Genomic DNA, 18,946 nt, shown 5'->3' with positions numbered 1-18,946 from the left:
AAGGGGTGTTTGGTTTACCTTATTTGCTAATTTACCTTTGATCTATGCTTGATGAGTCTTGTTTTTATGGTTTTATAAACTCAAATACATAAAATTTGTTTGGCTATTGGTGATGCACGTGCACCTCACTTTCAAGAATTCATAACTCTTTCTCCTACGAAGACCCTTTGTCTCCTAAAGGGCAATTGTTATTGGTTACCTTAAGTAAATTCGCCAACCGTCACACAAAAGCATTTGTAGAGCCTAATCTTCGTCAAACAATTCCTTAATTCATACTCGTATAATAATTCCTTAATTCATAAGTCTACAATATCAAAAACGGGTAAATGAAGAGGAATCTGATAAGTCATAATTGGATATATATTAAATGGTTTAAAAATTATTATATAGATTTATTTTATATAGAATAGACCTACTTTAATATATGTTTTGTGAATTTCAGGTTTGAGCTAAAATGGATAAAAAATGATTTAAAATGATCGAAATTGGTCGAGTATGGTTCGTGTTATAAAGAAAAAGATTGGAGGTATATCAAAGTCATCAAACTCTAAAAGTACATGATTGTTTTACTCGTGCAAATGGAAAGCAGGAAAGAATCAAAAATCATATTACAATTTGGAAATTTTTGTGTTGATATTTGTTTTGGGCCGTAAGTTACAACACCAGCCCACCATTCTTGTTCTTTTAATTGGGTTGACTACATTAGATACAAAAGGAAGGTCCATAATCCTAGTATTATGTCGGTTCGAAAAAAAAAAACCCTCACGTGGGCATCAAGGAATAAGAACATTATATATATAGTTTTTATTCATCGAGGGGATAACAGGCAATACATCCGCATCATTAATTGTCAAGGGATTTGGAGAGCAATTAATTTCGGAGGGATCTTTTTGCGGACGAATTGAAGAGACGAACAGAAAGTCGAACACATCTTCATGCGACAACTATTTTCTTTATCAATTGTTGGTGATTTGAAGATGTCTATGTCCGGCTAAGATTTTTGCAATCTCTCCCGATGAACAATTGTTAGTTAATTTTATTTGATGAACTTTATTTTCAATCGCGTAAACATTGTTCTTTTTAGATTATAATTTATATGACTGGTTGAGTATTTATTCACTATTATTTGATTTGGATTTTCGTAAGACAACTTATTGCGAGTTAATGATTTGTGTTGAGTCCACCTAGTTTAGGGATTAAGACAGGTCATATAATTAACATAGGTTGTGCCCAAAATTGTTCTTGTCAAGTAATAAAATTATGTCTATGTAATTTATAATAAATACTCGGTAAAGTTTGTTAGGTAAATTAACGAAACTTTTGGGATTCGGGAGGGATGCACTTTTTATTATTGTTTACAAGTTCTCTTTTTAATTTTTGTTTTATTAGTTAAGTCTAGTTAATTAATTTTATCTTTGCTTTAGTTAATTAAAATTACTTTCAGTATTGTCTTTAAAATCCATCGAAAAGGTATTTAGGTTTATTTTTGATTGATACTTCGACGTCGATCAGAATCCTTGTTCATGCTACTTAAGAAAAGTCAAACTAATGGTTTTAATGAATACTATCTAATTGGTATTCTCGTAGCATTTCCTATATATTTTTATCGTCATCTCAATATAGTAAATAAGTAACTGCTCAATGTTGCCTTATGCGGGTTTTGAGCCCCAATACCTCGACGGTGTACGAGGATGTTAAGATGTAGGCAGACCTTACCTCTACCTAAGTAGAGAGGCTGCTTCCAGTTTCTACCTAAATGGTAGAAAAGACCCTCCAACCTTTGCATGGGATGAGAATCGAACCCATGACCTTATCGTCATCTCAATATATGTTTGCTAAATCCTAACTTAAATATTTCATGAGCAATTTTTACATGTAAAAATATGCTTAAATTAATTTTAAAAGAAAGATGAATATATTATTTGTACTTTATACTACAAGAATTAAATCACGAGCCGTTACGAGTGATTCAAAAGGAAAAATCCCTAGGACGCATCACCCTCCAAAGTTGAACCTGTGACCCACCATAGCTGGAAATTGAAAACCTAGGGTCATCCCCAATATGATTAGGATAAGATTCAAACCTGAAACTTCTTGTGAGGAAACAAACCTCCTTGCAATTAGATGATTTGGTGATAATTAGCTATATATTAATCCATCCATATAATTATCTACCTGAAAAATTCACAAAATTTCAAAGAGCTTATTAATAGAGTGATAAATATTATGTCCTTATTAATTTGTTTTAGAAAATTAACTTTTACTCACAATTTTCTTGTAAATCAACATGGTAAATTACAAATTGAGAGTTACATTACATTGAATTTATACCATTCCAACACAAGTTATATTCCTATAAAGTAGTCTATAATCCATTACAAAGGGTTTTGATTTGTTTTTCTTTGTATTATAATTAATATTTTCATAGATCTAAATATACTTTTATGTACAATACATAATCTATCATTTATTCTCCAAAAATACATATAATATTTTTCCAATAACATTTTACAATACCTTCTTACATGTTTTGCACTTTTCATCCATCATCATCACCATTACCATCACCATCACCATCACTAGTTGTCTTTCACATCCAACATCTCGTTGTTGTCATCATAGCTTCATCGCATTACGTTGGGTATCCTGTTAGTTTCTAAATAGTAGCATCAAATATAAAATGGTAGAATAGACACAATAAAAATAAACACTTAATTCGGAACATCAAAATAAAAAAGTAGATATTTATTTTGACACATACTCGTAATAAGTAGTTATTTTAAATCCATATATGTAGATAGATATGAAACCAAGATTTAATGTAGTACATGTTCAATACAAATTTGGGTTTAAAATGATTTAAAAAAAAAAACAATTTTATTCTTTCATTCTTAAAAAGTTGAATACATACAAAGCCAATGTCACTTAGCTCAAATTTGATGTTAAAAAGAAGTTGGATACATTTAATTGTTATTTTTTTTCATTAAACCAAAGATTTAATCATTTATGAAGTTAGATACTTTTTGTATTATAAAGGCCTTAGCTTGGATGAAGCTCACAACATCATATTTTGGTAAAGTTATCTTGAAAATCAGGGACATTTTTGTAATATATCAATTATTTATATGATATGTCTGCGTGATTGCATCTATTAACATTGCAGTCAATTGCATATTCGATTTTTCTTATCCTTTTAGAACGGTTGTAATGGTGATGAGGTGGTCAGCGTTAAAACCAACGACGTCGGGGTGGTAGGGTGGACTGTTACCACAAGCGGGATGGTGGTAGATGGTTGTGGTGTGGAAGGCCGACGTTGGTGTATCGACGTCGGTAAACTATGGGGTCGTTCAATTTATTTGTGTATGGATTGTGTGTATTTGGATTTTGAAGTTTCTCAATTTCATATTTGAAGATATGGTTATGGTGTCTCTGTGCAGAGATAAGAGTGAAAACGATAAGCTTTTCATTATATATATATATTTTTATATATAAATTTATATTTACTATTTAAACCCTGAAGTTTGATATGTTTACAAATTATGAAAATAGCTTATAATATAGATTATAATTTAATAAATGAATACATTTAAGTTTAGATTTATTGTTTATAAAACTTTTAATTATAACCTAATTAAAATGTTTTTGGGTTAATAGTAAAGTATATGGTTTTCTTACTTTTACCACTAAAATCTTGGATTTTTTATTTAGCCACCAAATATTATGTTTTTGGACTTCACCACTAAAATTTCATGTCTTAGCATTTATGGTGTTTAAGCTTTCCATCTTTTTACGTTCACTAAGTTTTTAATTTTTTATATATGTCTGCTGCCAAATTTTTCAATTTGCATTTCGGTATTAAAGTTTGTGTTTTAAAATTTATGGTATATTTAACTAAGTGTTTTTTGGTATGCTACAATATACTAGCTATTAACATGTTGAAAAAACTGTATTGAGTTTCAGTTTATGTCCTGTTACTGTTCCCGACCAATGGTCGGGTATAATGTTAGTTATAACTATATTCTTATTAATTATGATAAAGGTTTTTATGTATATAGATAAATGTGTCATGTTTTTAATATAAAAATATAAAGATAATGTATAATATAGTATGGTTATTGTTACAGATGTTGTGTTGTTGGTAGGTGGTTGTGTTGTGATACTGACATGACAATGATGTGGCACCAAGGTGTGGTGGTGTAACCATTACTAATGCTATTAAGTTTAAGGTGGTATTCCACTATTTTATAGTATATATTTTTTGCATAATTCAAGGAACTCGTGTTAGCTTAAATAATGGAAATATTTGGTGGATCTAAATACATACATACATGACATACGTATACGTCGACCGAAAAGAGGGAAAAGCCGAAAAGGTGTTGGCTTGAAAAAGAGTTGACTGTAAGTTTGGTTTGATGAAGGTTGGCTTTTACTACCATCATGTGATACTAATAGCAATATCAGTAGGATTTAAGAATCCGTTGTCACCAACCTGTCACATTTAGCTCTTCCTAGTTTAAATAATTACCACGTTTATTCCAAGTATAAGTAAAAACAGTGTACAACTAAAACAAAAATCATATACGAAGTATACAATTTTATGACTAATATTAATTTAGAAGGTAGCTTTTATGGAAAAAATATTTATTTTTCTTTTGGAAGAGAAAAAAAATAAGCTTTTAATCCTAAGAGTTTGTTAGACATCAGGCAACTTGTACAGAATATGATCATAGAAAATTGAGAAAAAAAAAAATCACAGACTTGTCATTCAAAAATATTGAACCCAAAATTTATGGGATAAAACTGGAAATCATAGTGTTAAACTCTTACGAGTCACGAGTTGACTATTACGAGTTGAGTCGATTTACACAAAAAACGAGTTGACTCATTAGGTGACTCGTTTTCGTCTAGACTCTTACGAGTCGATGTGTAAATTTGGACCAAGTCACGGGTCGTAAAATTATAACTCTAGTAGTTTGACACTATGGTTATATATTAAATTTAACTTAAATTTTTACATTATTTTGTGTCTTATTTATGTAGTTTTGATTATTTTATTATGAATTTAAAGATAAATTGTAAGTTTATTTCTCAAAACTATTGAATATGTAATATTTTTGTAAATTTATTAAGATAATGAACTTATATTGACGTTACATATATAATTATACTATATTATGTAGTACTAAAAGATGTCTTGACTCTTACGAGTCGAATCACGAGTCAAAAATACATGTTTTCGAGTCGAGTAAAAATTACGAGTCGACAACTATGCCGGAAATACCTCCTCATAATTCGCTAGGCTATTACGAGATGATTTGTGCCTCATTGGCAAAATGTCCTTCGTTTTAATGTGGGCACATAAATGAAACTATTAAAAAGAAGGGGAAATAATTTGTACTGTGGGCAGTACCACCCATATGTACATCAGGGACTAATTTGATAATTATATATTTATGGCTCACTTTATGTATTATTTAGCTCACACATTTCTTTTCTTTAATTCTTTACTATTTTCAATATGGCAAATCAGACTTCACCATTCATCATTCCTATTTCATTTCTCATGCTTATTTTATTTTCTTCATAAACCAGTATTATCATGCTCTGTTCTATTTTATTTCTATTATAAACCAATTTTAGTAGTTTTCTAACTCTCACTAGTTAACCACAACCACATATGATCCATCTCTAATAACATAACTTCATATCAGTAGCAAAATCTAAATACGAAACTTCATTTTTTCCTACAAGTATCACCAAATAGTAGCAAATGGGTCAAACATTAGAGTCCAACAAAGTATCAATATTTCAAAAGTCTATCAGTAATGTTATCAAGAGTTTTACATTACTCCAAAATCATTGAAGAGAACACATCCACGACATTACGAAGACCCAAAAATATCAGATTCGTCCGCTTAGAACCGACCAAGTTGCTCGAAAAAATTAACTTAACTTTGAAGCCACTTGTACTCAAGCATTTCTTTTTGCCATCTTGTCCCTTTTTGATTCATCCATCTGAAATGGCAAAAACTACAATTAGTAAGTGGAAGATAACAACACAAGTATATAAATTAGAACACTTGTATACCTTTTTCTGCCCCCTTACAATAAGCGCAAGATTTTTTTTTCTTTGGTTCCAAAGCCTTCTCTATACTAGATTTCATCCTTGTAGAAACTTTTGGACGACCTTTTGTCTTGACAGGTAGTATGGGATCAGAAACAAAAAATTGTTGTGACATATCCACTTGCGTGACTGTAGGTGCAATAGAATCATTTTCAAAATCCACCTCAGGTGTATTATTCTTTCTTGTGTATTGCTCTTCAACATAATCATCAAGCAATATATCAAGTCTTTTAATTTCAGACAGGGAATCTCGACCTTCTTCGAGTGCTTTGTTGAACTTTGCTCTAATGGACCACAAACTCATGAAACTAACTTCTTCAGCACCATGATCATTAACACCCATCCATCTACCAGTACTTCCTACATTATAAGTTGCTTTCATTGTCCATCTCGGTATTATATAGCGATCAGGAATGGATGTTATGAGTTTTCTCTTCATGATATATAGTATATGCTTGCACAAAATTCCAGACGTCTCGAATCTTGCACATGAACAAGTAGCAACAAATTCTGAATCAACTTTGCATTCAACCGTCTTCCAGCACAATAACGATGCTTGAGTACGTAATGGTTGAAGATGTTCCAAAACATGCTTTCGAATGTGCCAAGCACAATAACGATGCCTTATTTTAGGAAATACCTTTGCAATTGCTTTGCCCATGGCCAAATCTTGGTCCGTAATTATTGAAAGGGGTGGGGAATCATGCATACATTTCAAAAAATGCTCAAACAACCATGTAAATGTTGACTCGGTCTCATTCTCCAACAGTGCACCTCCAAACAAAATAGTTTGGTTGTGGTGGTTAACTCCAACAAATGGAGCAAATGGTAAGCTAAACTTATTTGTCTTATAAGTCACGTCAAAAACAACAACGTCACCAAACTGATTAAAAGACGACCGTGACCTACCATCTGCCCAAAACACACTTCTAAATGTTCCATCAGCATTCAAGTCCATTGCAAAGTAGCAATCTTTATCTGTTGCGGCTTTCGGTTGAAAATGCATGATTATTCCGTGACACTCTTTGCCTAAGTTAGTTTTCCTTTCACCATTGATAATTGAAGAACATTGAACTCGTGTGAGCTTGTCATCTTGGTCGCCTTTATACACATTCACTATTTTTGTGATCTCACTAGGTCTCACACCTGTTTTTGACAACAAAGTTACAAGATCACGACATTCTTTGGTACGATGAAATACCTTGTGAGACCATTGTTGTGGCGCTCTTGATGGGTCGTCTAAAGGATGATTGTGATCATCAAGAAATTTGTCGACAACCCAAGTTCCTAGTGTTGACAAAGTCACCTGTAATGTAGCCTTACATCCTGTTCTCTTAATGCAACGTGGTTTGCCATCATTTTTCATTCGCTTAGCATTCTTGTAACCCTGCTTATTACATACAAATACTTGCCGATATATTTCATTTGTGGCCGTGTGCTTGTTATAGTAATGCCTTCTAATACCAAAACCTTTGAAAAGACCATATTCGTTGTAAAAAGTATAAGCATCGTCTGAGCTATTAAACTTTTTTCCAATTATGGAGCATCTATCATATTGGGTGAAAGCATTGGTTGGCTCAGTTTCATTTTCATCATCATCATTATCGATATCATTTACTTCACCTAATGGCTAATTAAAACAAAAACTATTTAAATGTGCTGACTATAACTATATATATCTAACTGATCATATTACCGAGGATACTTTTTAAAAGGAAAAAAAACAATGAAATGTACATTCAAACCTGAGTGGACCACATTCAATATCATCAATCAATGTTTCACCTGATAAAAAAAAAAAGATGCTATTAAATTAGTAGGATCCAACCTTTACAAAAAAATATATATGTATATAACAGTGGTAACAAAGTAAACGAATTTGCAAAAGAAAGTTATATTTGAACCTGGTTGTACATCAATTTCTTCATCACTATGCACAAAATACCAATTTTTATTGATAGTAGATTCACTTTCTTTAAGCATATTACCTAAAATTTTTTATAAGAATAAATTGAAATAAAAAAATATGAAAAGAATTAATATTTGTAGTTTTTATCAAATCTGGTTGTAGTTGTTTATCAAAAAATTTGGCGCCTTATTTTGGGGAAGAAAAGGATTTGGCGCTTAATTACTTTGGAAGATGAATAGGCTACAATCTAAAAGGTACGTATGTGATATTTTGAAGAAGTAAAATAAAAGTGGGTCATAAATATATAATTATCAAATTAGTCCCTGCTGTACATATGGGTAGGGATGAGCACGGGTTCAAAACCGGCCCGACCCGGCCCGACCTGTCAAGACCCGTGACCCGAAAATGCATAAAAAATGGAACCGAGACCCGGCCCGTTGATCCCCCAGGCGGGTCGGTTCGGGCCCGGGTTTAACCGGGTCGGGTTCGGGTTTTAATGGGTGACCCGAAATATGTTATGAATCCACATCTTTTTATCTTCTCCAATAGTTTTGAACAATGAGTAGTAACAATCTTCGAAAGCAGCTTTGCATCCTCGTATATTTGTAGTTATATAAAGTAAATATACAAGATATATACACTATATATATATATATAACACATAAAAGAGACTATCGTTGTGATGGTGTTTATGGAAATGATGAAGAGCACCGGAGATGGAGATGAGGGTGTCAATGACGATGATGAAGAGTATATATATCATTACATATTTTTGCTGTCAAGAATCAAGATTGGAAAGCAAAGAGGTGTTGCCTCATGTGAGTGAGAGAAAAAATATACGAGTATCAATTAAAATATACATGTAAAGTGGTGTAGCAGAAGATTTGGCCATATAATATCGAATAAAAACTAAAGTGGTGTCACATCCAACAGATGCAAGTGTTGATGAAGTACACGTACTATATATATAATAATGTTAAATACATATATGGAGCATTGTAGTGTCACATCTATGTAAAGTAATCTTGCAGGTTTTATCATATACATGCTTTGTCATATACTTTCGGGTTTGACGGGTTTTACCGGGTTTGAACCGGCCCGACCCGAAAACCGAAAATCCACTAAAACCTAAACTGTGACCCGGCCCGTTAGAGCTTCGGGCGGGTCAATTCGGGTCGGGTACGGTCGGGTCTAAGACGGGTCACGGGTTTTCGGGTCTTTTGCTCATCCCTACATATGGGTGGTACTGCCCACAGTACAAATTATTTCCCCTAAAAAGAAATATATGTCAAAGGACACCTATTATCGATGTACTCGTAACATATTCCCTTTATGATTCTTGAAAATGACTTGATGATACATAGTATTATAATTATAAAGCAAACCTATTGTAAGTTTTTTTTTCTCGCACAATTTAATCAGCATATTAAAACGTAGTTTTGAAAAAGCATGTAAAAACATACTTTCAAAATGCAGTTTTATATGCAAATACAAAACACCCCCTAAATATATACATCTAATCAATACCTTATTCACAAACAATTTGCAAATAAACTCATTCTTCCCATAAACATCTTGAAGTGATTAGCCTAAAAAACTTATTGTTGCACAAAAAATTTATTTTATTATACAAATTCGCAGCATAGGTCATTATTCCTAGATAGTGATATAATCAAGACACTTATTGAAAGAAAATCAGTTAGGTTAGATCAAGTTGTTGAAGTCAGTGACGGATTCAGAATTATCCGAACACGGGGCCTAAACTTTTCCTTTACTTAATTATCAAGAGTAAAAGTTTTCAACTAGGTTCAATGTATTCGGAACTCGACTAAATGTCAAACAGAGTAAGAGTCGGTTCAAGGTTCAATCAGTTCAATCAATCCGATAAAAACATTTTTATATTTAAAAAATATATATATATAATCAATTAAAAGATATATCAATATATATAATAATAAATTGATAATGGCAAAATAAAAGATTTAAAACCAAATAATAAAAATAAGTATAGTGAAATATCAGAATAAAAACATGGAAGGGTTGTAGTGAAAGTAATGAAACAATAAGGACCATCTATAAAAAACAATAGTACAATAATAAAAAAGAAAAGAAAAGAAATGTGTTTCTTTACTTTCTTTGACTATTCGACTAGTTGTATCTAGGGGTGTTCGTGATTTGGTTTTTACCCGGTTAAACCGTGAATCGAACCGTTTAAAAAACCGAAAAAAACTAAACCGAATTTGAATTTGGTTTTTGGTTTGGTTTGTAACCGAAACCGAATTGTATATTTGGTTTTCGGTTTGAGTATGGGTATATGATAACGAAATTGGTTAAACCGAAAAAACCGAATAACTTTTATCATTATCATGTATTTCAAAAAATATTTAATATTTGTCTTATTTATATGGATTAATACTAATGCACTTCTTACATCAGATGTTTTATTTGTTTATTATATTCATCTTTTTTAATTATTTGAAACGATTAGATAGAAAAAACAATAAAGAACTTGCAAATCGAAGATTAAAAGTTTTTAATCATGATGATAACCAAGAATTTATTTGTTTCAGTACTTTCTAAGACTAGTTTTTTTTTTGTGATGATTATGTTACTTATTTATCTATTTCGTGTTTGAAGTCTAAAATTACTACTTTGGTGAAAAATTATGAACCTTTTGGTTAAAAACAACTTAGACAAAAATTGTGAATTTGTTTTTTCATATTTGGTTTTTTTGGTTTTAAACCGAAACCAAACCGAATTCTAATTTGGTTTTCGGTTTGGTTTTTCAATTTTGAATTAGGTTTTGGTTCGGTTTTGGTTTTGAAAAAACCGAAAAACTCGAACCAAATAGACCGAATAACCGAAAACCGAACCGATTAATACCCCTAGTTGTATCATACTATCATGTATTTCTCTTTCCAGCCTTTCTTCTACACGGTAGATACAATCATACACACTTTTACATATATCCCAACAAAGATTATCAAGATCACAAGAAATTGTAAAGAACAATTCAACAACATTTTTCAGATGCTTTTGATTCGGATCTAGATTTCTTAATTTCTCATAATGTATTTTGTGTTGAGGCTAGTTTAAAAAATATCAATGGCAAATCTAGGTTGAGTGTGGGGCGGTGACCACCCTCTTATTACATTGGATCCGCCAAGAAGTCTTTGTCTCTGGATACATAGTCAATATTTGTAAGGTTATTTACAACCCCCCCTCCTAATACACGTCGAAGACGGGATTAAAACCCAAAATCCGTGAAACGACTTTGGGTGTTACTTATTTTTTTTACAGTTATATTGAAAGAGTACAACTTGTTTGAGGGTGTCAACAGTCTCGGTTTTGTGAAGCGTTGACACCACCTCTTAAGTTGGCTCGTTGATATACATCGTCTCGTTAAAACAACGATCGGATGGACTCATTAGATGGATATGTGTATATATGTGTGTGTAAGATAAAGTGACAAATAAAGTGATTAATAGAAGATAAATTACACCAAATGATGATAAATTACATCACTGTTAAGAATTGAAGATTGGTCTCGAGCCTCTACCAAATGAGTTAAACTGGGATTAGCAAATCAGTTGTTAGATAAAACCGTGAAAATGTGATGCATTGACTCTGAAAATGTGGTGCATTGACTCTTTAATACTCGTAGACTATAGTTATTAGTCAATCAATTAATGAGTTGTCTGATTATATTTTTGGTCCACTTTAACCCCAAAGGCAAAAAGTTGTCAATAATTTAAAACAAATATACTATAATTTCGATATAAAGGATAACTCGTACTCTCGAATCGATATGATTAAGTTTAGAAGTGATTATTATCAGCACTAATAATCCCAGCCGAGAAGCATTATAATCAGTACAAGTAGTAGCATTAGCCTTCCCACTCTCACTAGTCCAAGCTCTACGTTATTACTCGTACTAATATTTATAACCAAAACAATAGGGTGGCGCACATCACATGACCACCTCTCCCTTTCTCTCTCTCTTCCATTCCGAGAATTAATTCACACACCAATCACACCTTAAATCCCCCCTCTTTTTTCTCGGCGTGCACTTAACTCACTCACTCACTAACAGATTCAAACTTTTTTATAACAAACTTTTTGCACACGAATTCATTGTTTGTAACGGCCTTCTCTTTCATTCTGACCTAAATTTATTTACTTCCCGATATACCGCAAGTTTTGAGTTTATGTTATTGTTTGATCATTGAATGATGAAAGGAACAATTTGATTTATTATTATTATTATTATTCCGAGATCCGAAAGCTATAGATATAGAAAATGTTGACTTGTATAGCTTGTTCGAAACAGCTGAATACTGGATCTCTTCCTCCTGAACACGAAGAAAATGACACCCCTGTTGTTACGCCTCCAAACAAGCCTGCTATTAAGGCTCTTACATCTCAGGTAACCGTAACCCTCTCTCTTATTATTATTATTATTTTTATTTTTTTTAAAATTATTACGAGTACTATATAGCTTTGTTGTAATAAGTTAAGATCACACTTGTTTAGAGACACTAGAGGAGAGAGAATGAGTGGAATCCACATTTGGGTGATCATATAATGTAAGGTCTTCTATGAAAGCAGTCTCTCTACCCTCGGGGCGTGGGACTTAGTTAGACGGATAAATTATATGACTAATTGTGATTTTATTGGTTTATTGAGTGGAATTCATGTGTGGTATTTATATTAGACGGATAAATTGTATCGCTAATAAGTGTAATGTTGTTGGATTGGTTTAGATCAAGGATATGGCAGTTAAGGCATCTGGAGCGTATAAGAACTGCAAACCATGTTCTGGATCGTCAAGTCGTAAGGATGGTGAGTATGTAGATTCTGAAAGAGGTTCGGGTTCTGAGAGGTTTCATATAGGGTATCAAAGAACTTGTAGTTCAACACCTAGGGTTTGGGGTAAAGAAATGGAAGCTCGGTTGAAAGGGCTTTCGAGTGGTGGAAGTACTCCTGCTTCGTATAGTGATAGAATTGAATCGGTTAAGTTTATAGAGGAAGACGAGTTTAAAGAATGGGTTGCTCAGGTTGAACCAGGCGTTTTAATTACGTTTCAATCTTTGCCCCAAGGAGGCAATGATCTTAAACGTATCCGGTTCAGGTACGAGTTATTTCTTAACTTGTTCTTTGATTTGTTTTTATGTTGTTGTCATTTGTAGTGTTTAATTTTATATATTTTTGTTGGTATGTGTTACATCTAAAGTTAAGTTTTGCATAGTGGCAGAAATTATGGGAGTGGCCCCAAGTGGGGTGTGGGTTAATATCAAAAATGAAACCATATTATAATGAGGACAAATATGTAACTATGTTACCGGCAAATATAAAGTCCAAAATGATAACAATCAAAGTCTTTGTGGGTCCATTACATCCTATACTTAGACCATAATGTTATGTTTTCAGTTTTTGAGTCATCTAACATAGGTTTCACTTACCGTTCAAATAAAGAAAGTCGTGATCGTGATAGAAATGGAGATAATCCCGGCAAAATAAGGAAGTTGTGATCGTGATAGAAATGGAGATGATCCCCACAAAATAGATCGTTAGAGTTGAGGGAAATGATGTAATCACATTAACTAATGAGACCTCAACTTGTTATTTGCTGTTGTTATGTGTTACATCCTTTGGTAAAGTCAAGATTTAGGTTCCATGTGACTTGGACACTAGGTTGTAGTGGCCCCCAATCAGGTGCATGTAAATATCCTTTAGCTATGGTAAAGGCAAAAGATAAGGTCCACGAAGCCTCAATCTTACATGGGTCCCTTATATCCCGTAGTTAGACAATAATATTTTGTTAATGGTGAAAGTTCTCTAAACAGGTCTCACTTTAATAGTTTAATGGTTATACACCATTTTGAAAAATATAAAGTCGTCATTGTCATAAAACTGGACACGAAACTTGTAAAATGACTGTTAGAAATGAGGGAAATGTATTAATCACGTTGATTGACGGCACCTAAATACGGACACAAGATACAACCATAGATCCATCGTGACTCTATAACTTATTTGTTTAGATCATCTAACATTTCCATTACACGCCTTGTCCTTGTTCGGGATGTTGCAGGAATGAGTAAACATGTGATTTTGGGAAGAGTTATTTCATGGATACAAATGTTGATAAGATCATCAAAATTGAAATTTGAGAATTTATAGTAAGGTAATTGATATGGAATCCATGCTTATTAGGGACTAGAAATTTCTTTTAATTTGTAATGCTGGTAAGAAAGGGCATACTCACAGAAACTTCGATAGAGTTGCTCTGGAATAGGATCATTGTAGTCAACGATTGGATGCCGAGCTTAGAACTTTATTAAGTATCTTACTTGCTAGTATATCCCCTTAGGCTTGGTACACACTACATAAAATAGTTATTGGGGAACAACTACGTATGTTTTCTGCTGTTGGCATCACATGGTGAACCCCTTTTTATCCTAAAGAGTGTTCCCACATCGGAACACGCGGGATGGCTCAGGTGCAGCAAGTTCACCTTTCTAAAGCATATGTAGGAGGATACCACTATGGATATGAAGTTCATGTTGGAGAGCAAGGTTGTCTTTTCTAAATGTAAGAGGTGCTACCTACCATGCATCCCGTCATTGTTAGATAGCGATTGTGACTCTTTATGCTCTGGATCATGAACTGATAGGGGACCCCTCCATTCCTGCAGTTTTGCATAATTGGTTTCATATGGCCCGGGAAATGCAACTGGGTCCTGTCAAATTTATTTCAGATCTAATGTTGTTATTTAACTTTCACCAAAAATCAGATAGGGGCATAGGGCTAATGTTAGCCTTTTGTTTTCTTGAAAGCTTAGGGACAATCCTATATTTAGGTTGTGTTCTTTTTATCTTATTTACTTGTGTTAAGAACATAAATACACTATCTTGAAGTTTCTTATTTAGTAAAGTGCATCTTAATTTTCTCTGCAAATAAAGAGATACTCTTATCCTTAAAAAGTATTTACATCTTAATTTTCAATGTACCATTCACCTCAAGAAAGCGAAAGCAAAATTATCACTTGACCCCAGAAATTACCATTTTTTTGTCTTTTCATCTACAATCTGTTTCACATGCTTGTCAGTGTCATTATATCTAGGCAACTATAATTTTGAGTGCAAGCAGTTTATCGTCATACCGTTTGGATTTGTTTTATGTAATACTCTGCCTGATTTTGTTATAGAAAATAATTAAAGGCATTTACTTGCATGCTTTCTAGATTTACCTGTTACTTTAATATTAAAATGTAAGGTATGTATGATCAGTTCTGAATATGTCGTGGAAAAATAACTAGCAATGTGTTCTTACTTCCATGTACATAATGGTGTATTTCTATTCAACCTCTGCTTTCATTTACATTCATAAACGCATTTACATGAAAATGTCTGCATATCATGACATCTTCAGCTCCATAGAGAAATGTATTTGTTCCCTATGACTTGGTTTTCATGAAGCCTAGGGGATGCTTGTCTATTATATTTTGGTGGGAAATATATTGATTATATCACATTATGATGATGTTATTATATCAGTCGTGAGATGTTCAACAAAAGGCAAGCTCAAAGGTGGTGGGCCGAGAACTGTGACAAGGTTATGGAGTTATATAATGTTCAGCGTTTTAATCATCAAGGTGTACCACAACCTGCTCCACAAAGAGCCGAAGACGAGGTTATCGTTCAACCATAATCTATTTATTTTCCTGATTTCTATAGTGAATTTGTGCATTATTATTAAGAAGCCTTGCAATAGAAAGGTTGGGCAGGTCAGCACATGTCACTTTTATTTATGAGTTGGGTCGGCTTGACCCACCAATTCTTGTCATCAGCTTTTTTGAAAAAGTAATGTGATTAGTACATTTTTTTTCAGTTAAAAGGTTTTATATGCGTTTATTATCAACTACAAATTATTTTGAATGTTTTGTGAATGAAAAATGAGTTACTGATAACATGTTGGAAGGTTTATAATTAAATGGTGGAGAACTTACTGTATTAAAGACTACTTTTTTTTTCAAAGTTGAAGACTACAAAGTGTAATATATATTTATTTAAGTTAAGTATTTGTCAGAAAGGCAAAAAAAAGTTTAAATTGGTGATGGAAGGCAAAAGAAGTGGAGATTTTTTCTCTAATTGAAGGTTAGAAGTTGATCCTATTGGTCAATAAGAGACTTTTTTCGAATTCCATTTTTTATTATACTGTTAAGATGTTATTTTTTAACTAGAACAATTGATGAAGTTGTAAGCATTTGACTAAACTTTAAGAAATCCTCAACATTTTTTATAATACATTATCAAGGAAACGCGACATGGGTTGACCTGATTGTATATAAATGGATTGTATATAAATGATTGTATATAAATGGATTGTAATCTCACCTCCGTGATTGATATGTAGATATTTATGAATTTGCAGAACTCAAAAGTTGAATCTTTTGAGAACAGTCCAGTGACACCACCACTTAGTAAAGAGCCCCCACCTAGGAATTTCTATCCAAAACAATCTCGTAATGATTCTGGTGGGCCTGCATCAACACCTGCATTGTCGAGCATAAGTGGAGCCAAAACTGAAACATCATCACTGGCTTCTGCTAGGACTAGCTCATCTAGAGAGGATGATCACTCGGGAGAGCTTTCAGTGAGCAATGCAAGTGATTTGGAAACCGAATGGGTCGAGCAGGATGAGCCAGGTGTATACATTACCATCAGAGCACTTCCAGGCGGCAATCGTGAACTGAGGCGTGTTAGATTCAGGTAAAGAAAGACAAATTTTCATTAGGATGGTAATATAAACACATACGGTAGATTTGTAAAAGTGTGGGTGTTTGTTTTGCAGTCGAGAGAAATTTGGTGAAATGAATGCAAGGATGTGGTGGGAACAGAACAGAGCTAGAATTCAAGAACAGTATTTGTGATAGTCAGTCTTCGGAGATGAATCATGCATCTTTTTTTAGGTGGTGTGTTGAACCCAAATATCGAATTTTTGTGGTGACTTTGTTCTTCACGAAAGATGTGACATCTTGGATGAAGACAACGTGTCACCATTCATCTGAAAGTTATATAGCAATTGTGTGTTGGTATTGAAGCTTCAGTTGTATCCTTTTTGATGATGCATAATTTGAATAATTTGTACTAGGTTTTATGGGGTAAATGAGGAATTTATATTCACAATTCAACTTTTAAAAAGGGAGGATATTGAATTTACTTTAGATGTTATACTCTGTTGTTAGATCCAATCTATGTTTGGTACATTAATACATGATTCGTAAATGAATATTTTGACCTAATGTATTCTATTTGTGACAACCATCTATATGTGTTCTTACACCGACTGACAAACCGTGTGAAACTCACTTTATTTGAAATTGGTTACTACTGTTCTAACTACCAGCTGCAAATTCTTGCCTGTTTTCTGTATTGGCATTTACATGAAACATAAAGGAAATAAACGCAGTGGCTCAGAAAATTTTAACCGAGGTTTGACTCTCTTATATAAATTTTCCTTTGTTGCCTAAGCTAAGCAAAATGCTTCTTCTTTTTCTTTCTTATTTGCTTGGTATCTACTAACTTCTGGTTGGGGATTGGATCTGATATGGTTCTTATCTGCGTATAACATCTACCATAAGTAGAAGCCTGCATGATCATATCTATGTCCGGAATTACATTAGATTTGAATAAGTGCTTTGCTTGGTGTGTCTATTAAGATGGTCAAAGATCTGATATGGTACGTTTTTGTCCATAATGCTACTCAATTATGTCCCTGGCTTGTTATAATGGTTTATTTGTAATCTATGTTTATTATCAAGGTTTCTGATGCTGAAAAGTTAGGAGCTACTATCCTAGTCCAGGGGATGATATATATTGAAATTATGAAATATAACGGGCTCAAGTGCTCCTGGTCATCAAGGCCGGTAATAGAGGTGGACGACGGGCTGAGGCCCGATTTTTTAGGGGGCCCGATTTTTTTTTTTTGTATATATAATAATATATATGTAATTAACTTAACTCATTACAAGTTATAATTATTAACCAAAAACTAAACCATATAATTTAACTTACATAAAAAAAAAACCCTCTTACACACCTTTTTACGGAAGCAAAAATTAATATATTTCAATCTTGGAATGTAGTCACAAGCTATTCTAATATCCTTGTAGACCTAGACTACTCTTTAATAAAGTAACAATATGAAATGCTATTACATCTTTTGATTTAATGTATAGAGTGTATAAGTATATCCAACTTATATAATGAATGTATTGAACTATAATATTTTTTTGTTCCGTTAAATATAACTTGTAAAATGATATATATTTTTAAAGATTATCTTAATAATCCTCATAAAACTACAAAGTGATGAAATATGGATTCTTATTTTAAAATTTTTTTGCATGTTATTGAGAATAACTTTTGTTATGTTTATTAATATACTATAACTTTTTTCATCATTTTATAAAAATAGTTTATGCAGATAGAACCTCTATAAATTCATACTCGACAACTTAATAACCTCAATAAAATTAGTAATATAAAGTCTAACTTAGGGGTCTTTTTTCTGGCTCGTCCGAGGTTTGTAAATTCTCAGGGACGGCACTGCTGGTCATGTTAGATAAACTGTGCGGACCGATGCACATATTATTTACCAAAATAGCTGCCATTTGTGGGGAACTTGTGTCGACTTGGAGGCTGGAGCATGTTCAAAAGACATGATCATATTAGGATTTGTGTCATTCCACAATTCATACTCAAATTCCTATCAATTATACATGTATTTGCAATAGCAGAGTCTCTTTTTCATAAATAGACCCTTTTCTAAATGCATTAATACATGTTTCTTCATGTTCTAAAAATATTTGGACTGCATTTATTCCCAAAATAAGTCTGTCTCATTCA

The 18,946-nt window shown here is 32.8% G+C and overlaps 3 protein-coding genes across 3 annotated transcripts; 1 reads left to right on the top strand and 2 right to left on the bottom strand.

Moving 5' to 3' along the window:
* Positions 1-5,899: 5,899 nt before the first annotated feature.
* LOC122594937 lies at positions 5,900-6,584 on the bottom strand. Its single transcript, XM_043767224.1, has 2 exons — positions 6,089-6,584; positions 5,900-6,015 (listed from the first exon to the last, which is right to left on the bottom strand). The coding sequence occupies exons 1-2, from the start codon at positions 6,561-6,563 to the stop codon at positions 6,008-6,010; spliced, it is 483 nt and encodes a 160-aa protein (XP_043623159.1). The 5' UTR covers positions 6,564-6,584; the 3' UTR covers positions 5,900-6,007.
* Positions 6,585-6,651: 67 nt separating this feature from the next.
* LOC122597671 (protein FAR1-RELATED SEQUENCE 5-like) lies at positions 6,652-7,884 on the bottom strand. Its single transcript, XM_043770243.1, has 3 exons — positions 7,870-7,884; positions 6,836-7,754; positions 6,652-6,716 (listed from the first exon to the last, which is right to left on the bottom strand). Exons 1-3 carry the CDS (start codon positions 7,882-7,884, stop codon positions 6,652-6,654), a joined length of 999 nt encoding a protein of 332 aa, XP_043626178.1.
* A 4,079-nt stretch (positions 7,885-11,963) lies between these two features.
* LOC122596538 (protein Brevis radix-like 2) lies at positions 11,964-17,269 on the top strand. Its single transcript, XM_043769136.1, has 5 exons — positions 11,964-12,459; positions 12,797-13,164; positions 15,593-15,728; positions 16,470-16,807; positions 16,890-17,269. The coding sequence occupies exons 1-5, from the start codon at positions 12,334-12,336 to the stop codon at positions 16,966-16,968; spliced, it is 1,047 nt and encodes a 348-aa protein (XP_043625071.1). The 5' UTR covers positions 11,964-12,333; the 3' UTR covers positions 16,969-17,269.
* Positions 17,270-18,946: the final 1,677 nt, after the last annotated feature.

This window comes from Erigeron canadensis, chromosome 4, assembly GCF_010389155.1.
Source record: "Erigeron canadensis isolate Cc75 chromosome 4, C_canadensis_v1, whole genome shotgun sequence".
NCBI lineage: Eukaryota > Viridiplantae > Streptophyta > Magnoliopsida > Asterales > Asteraceae > Erigeron > Erigeron canadensis.
Note: the sequence above shows the minus strand (reverse complement) of the source record. Positions and strands in the feature narration are given on the sequence as shown.

Coding starts and splice junctions, on each gene's coding strand:
- LOC122594937 (XM_043767224.1), bottom strand. CDS start 6,563: ATGAAGAGAAAACTCATAACATCCATTCCTGATCGCTATATAATACCG.
- LOC122597671 (XM_043770243.1), bottom strand. Junction 6,717..6,835: donor GTTTGAGCATTTTTTGAAAT/GTATGCATGATT, acceptor CACATTCGAAAG/CATGTTTTGGAACATCTTCA.
- LOC122596538 (XM_043769136.1), top strand. CDS start 12,334: ATGTTGACTTGTATAGCTTGTTCGAAACAGCTGAATACTGGATCTCTT. Junction 13,165..15,592: donor CTTAAACGTATCCGGTTCAG/GTACGAGTTATT, acceptor TTATTATATCAG/TCGTGAGATGTTCAACAAAA. Junction 15,729..16,469: donor CACAAAGAGCCGAAGACGAG/GTTATCGTTCAA, acceptor ATGAATTTGCAG/AACTCAAAAGTTGAATCTTT.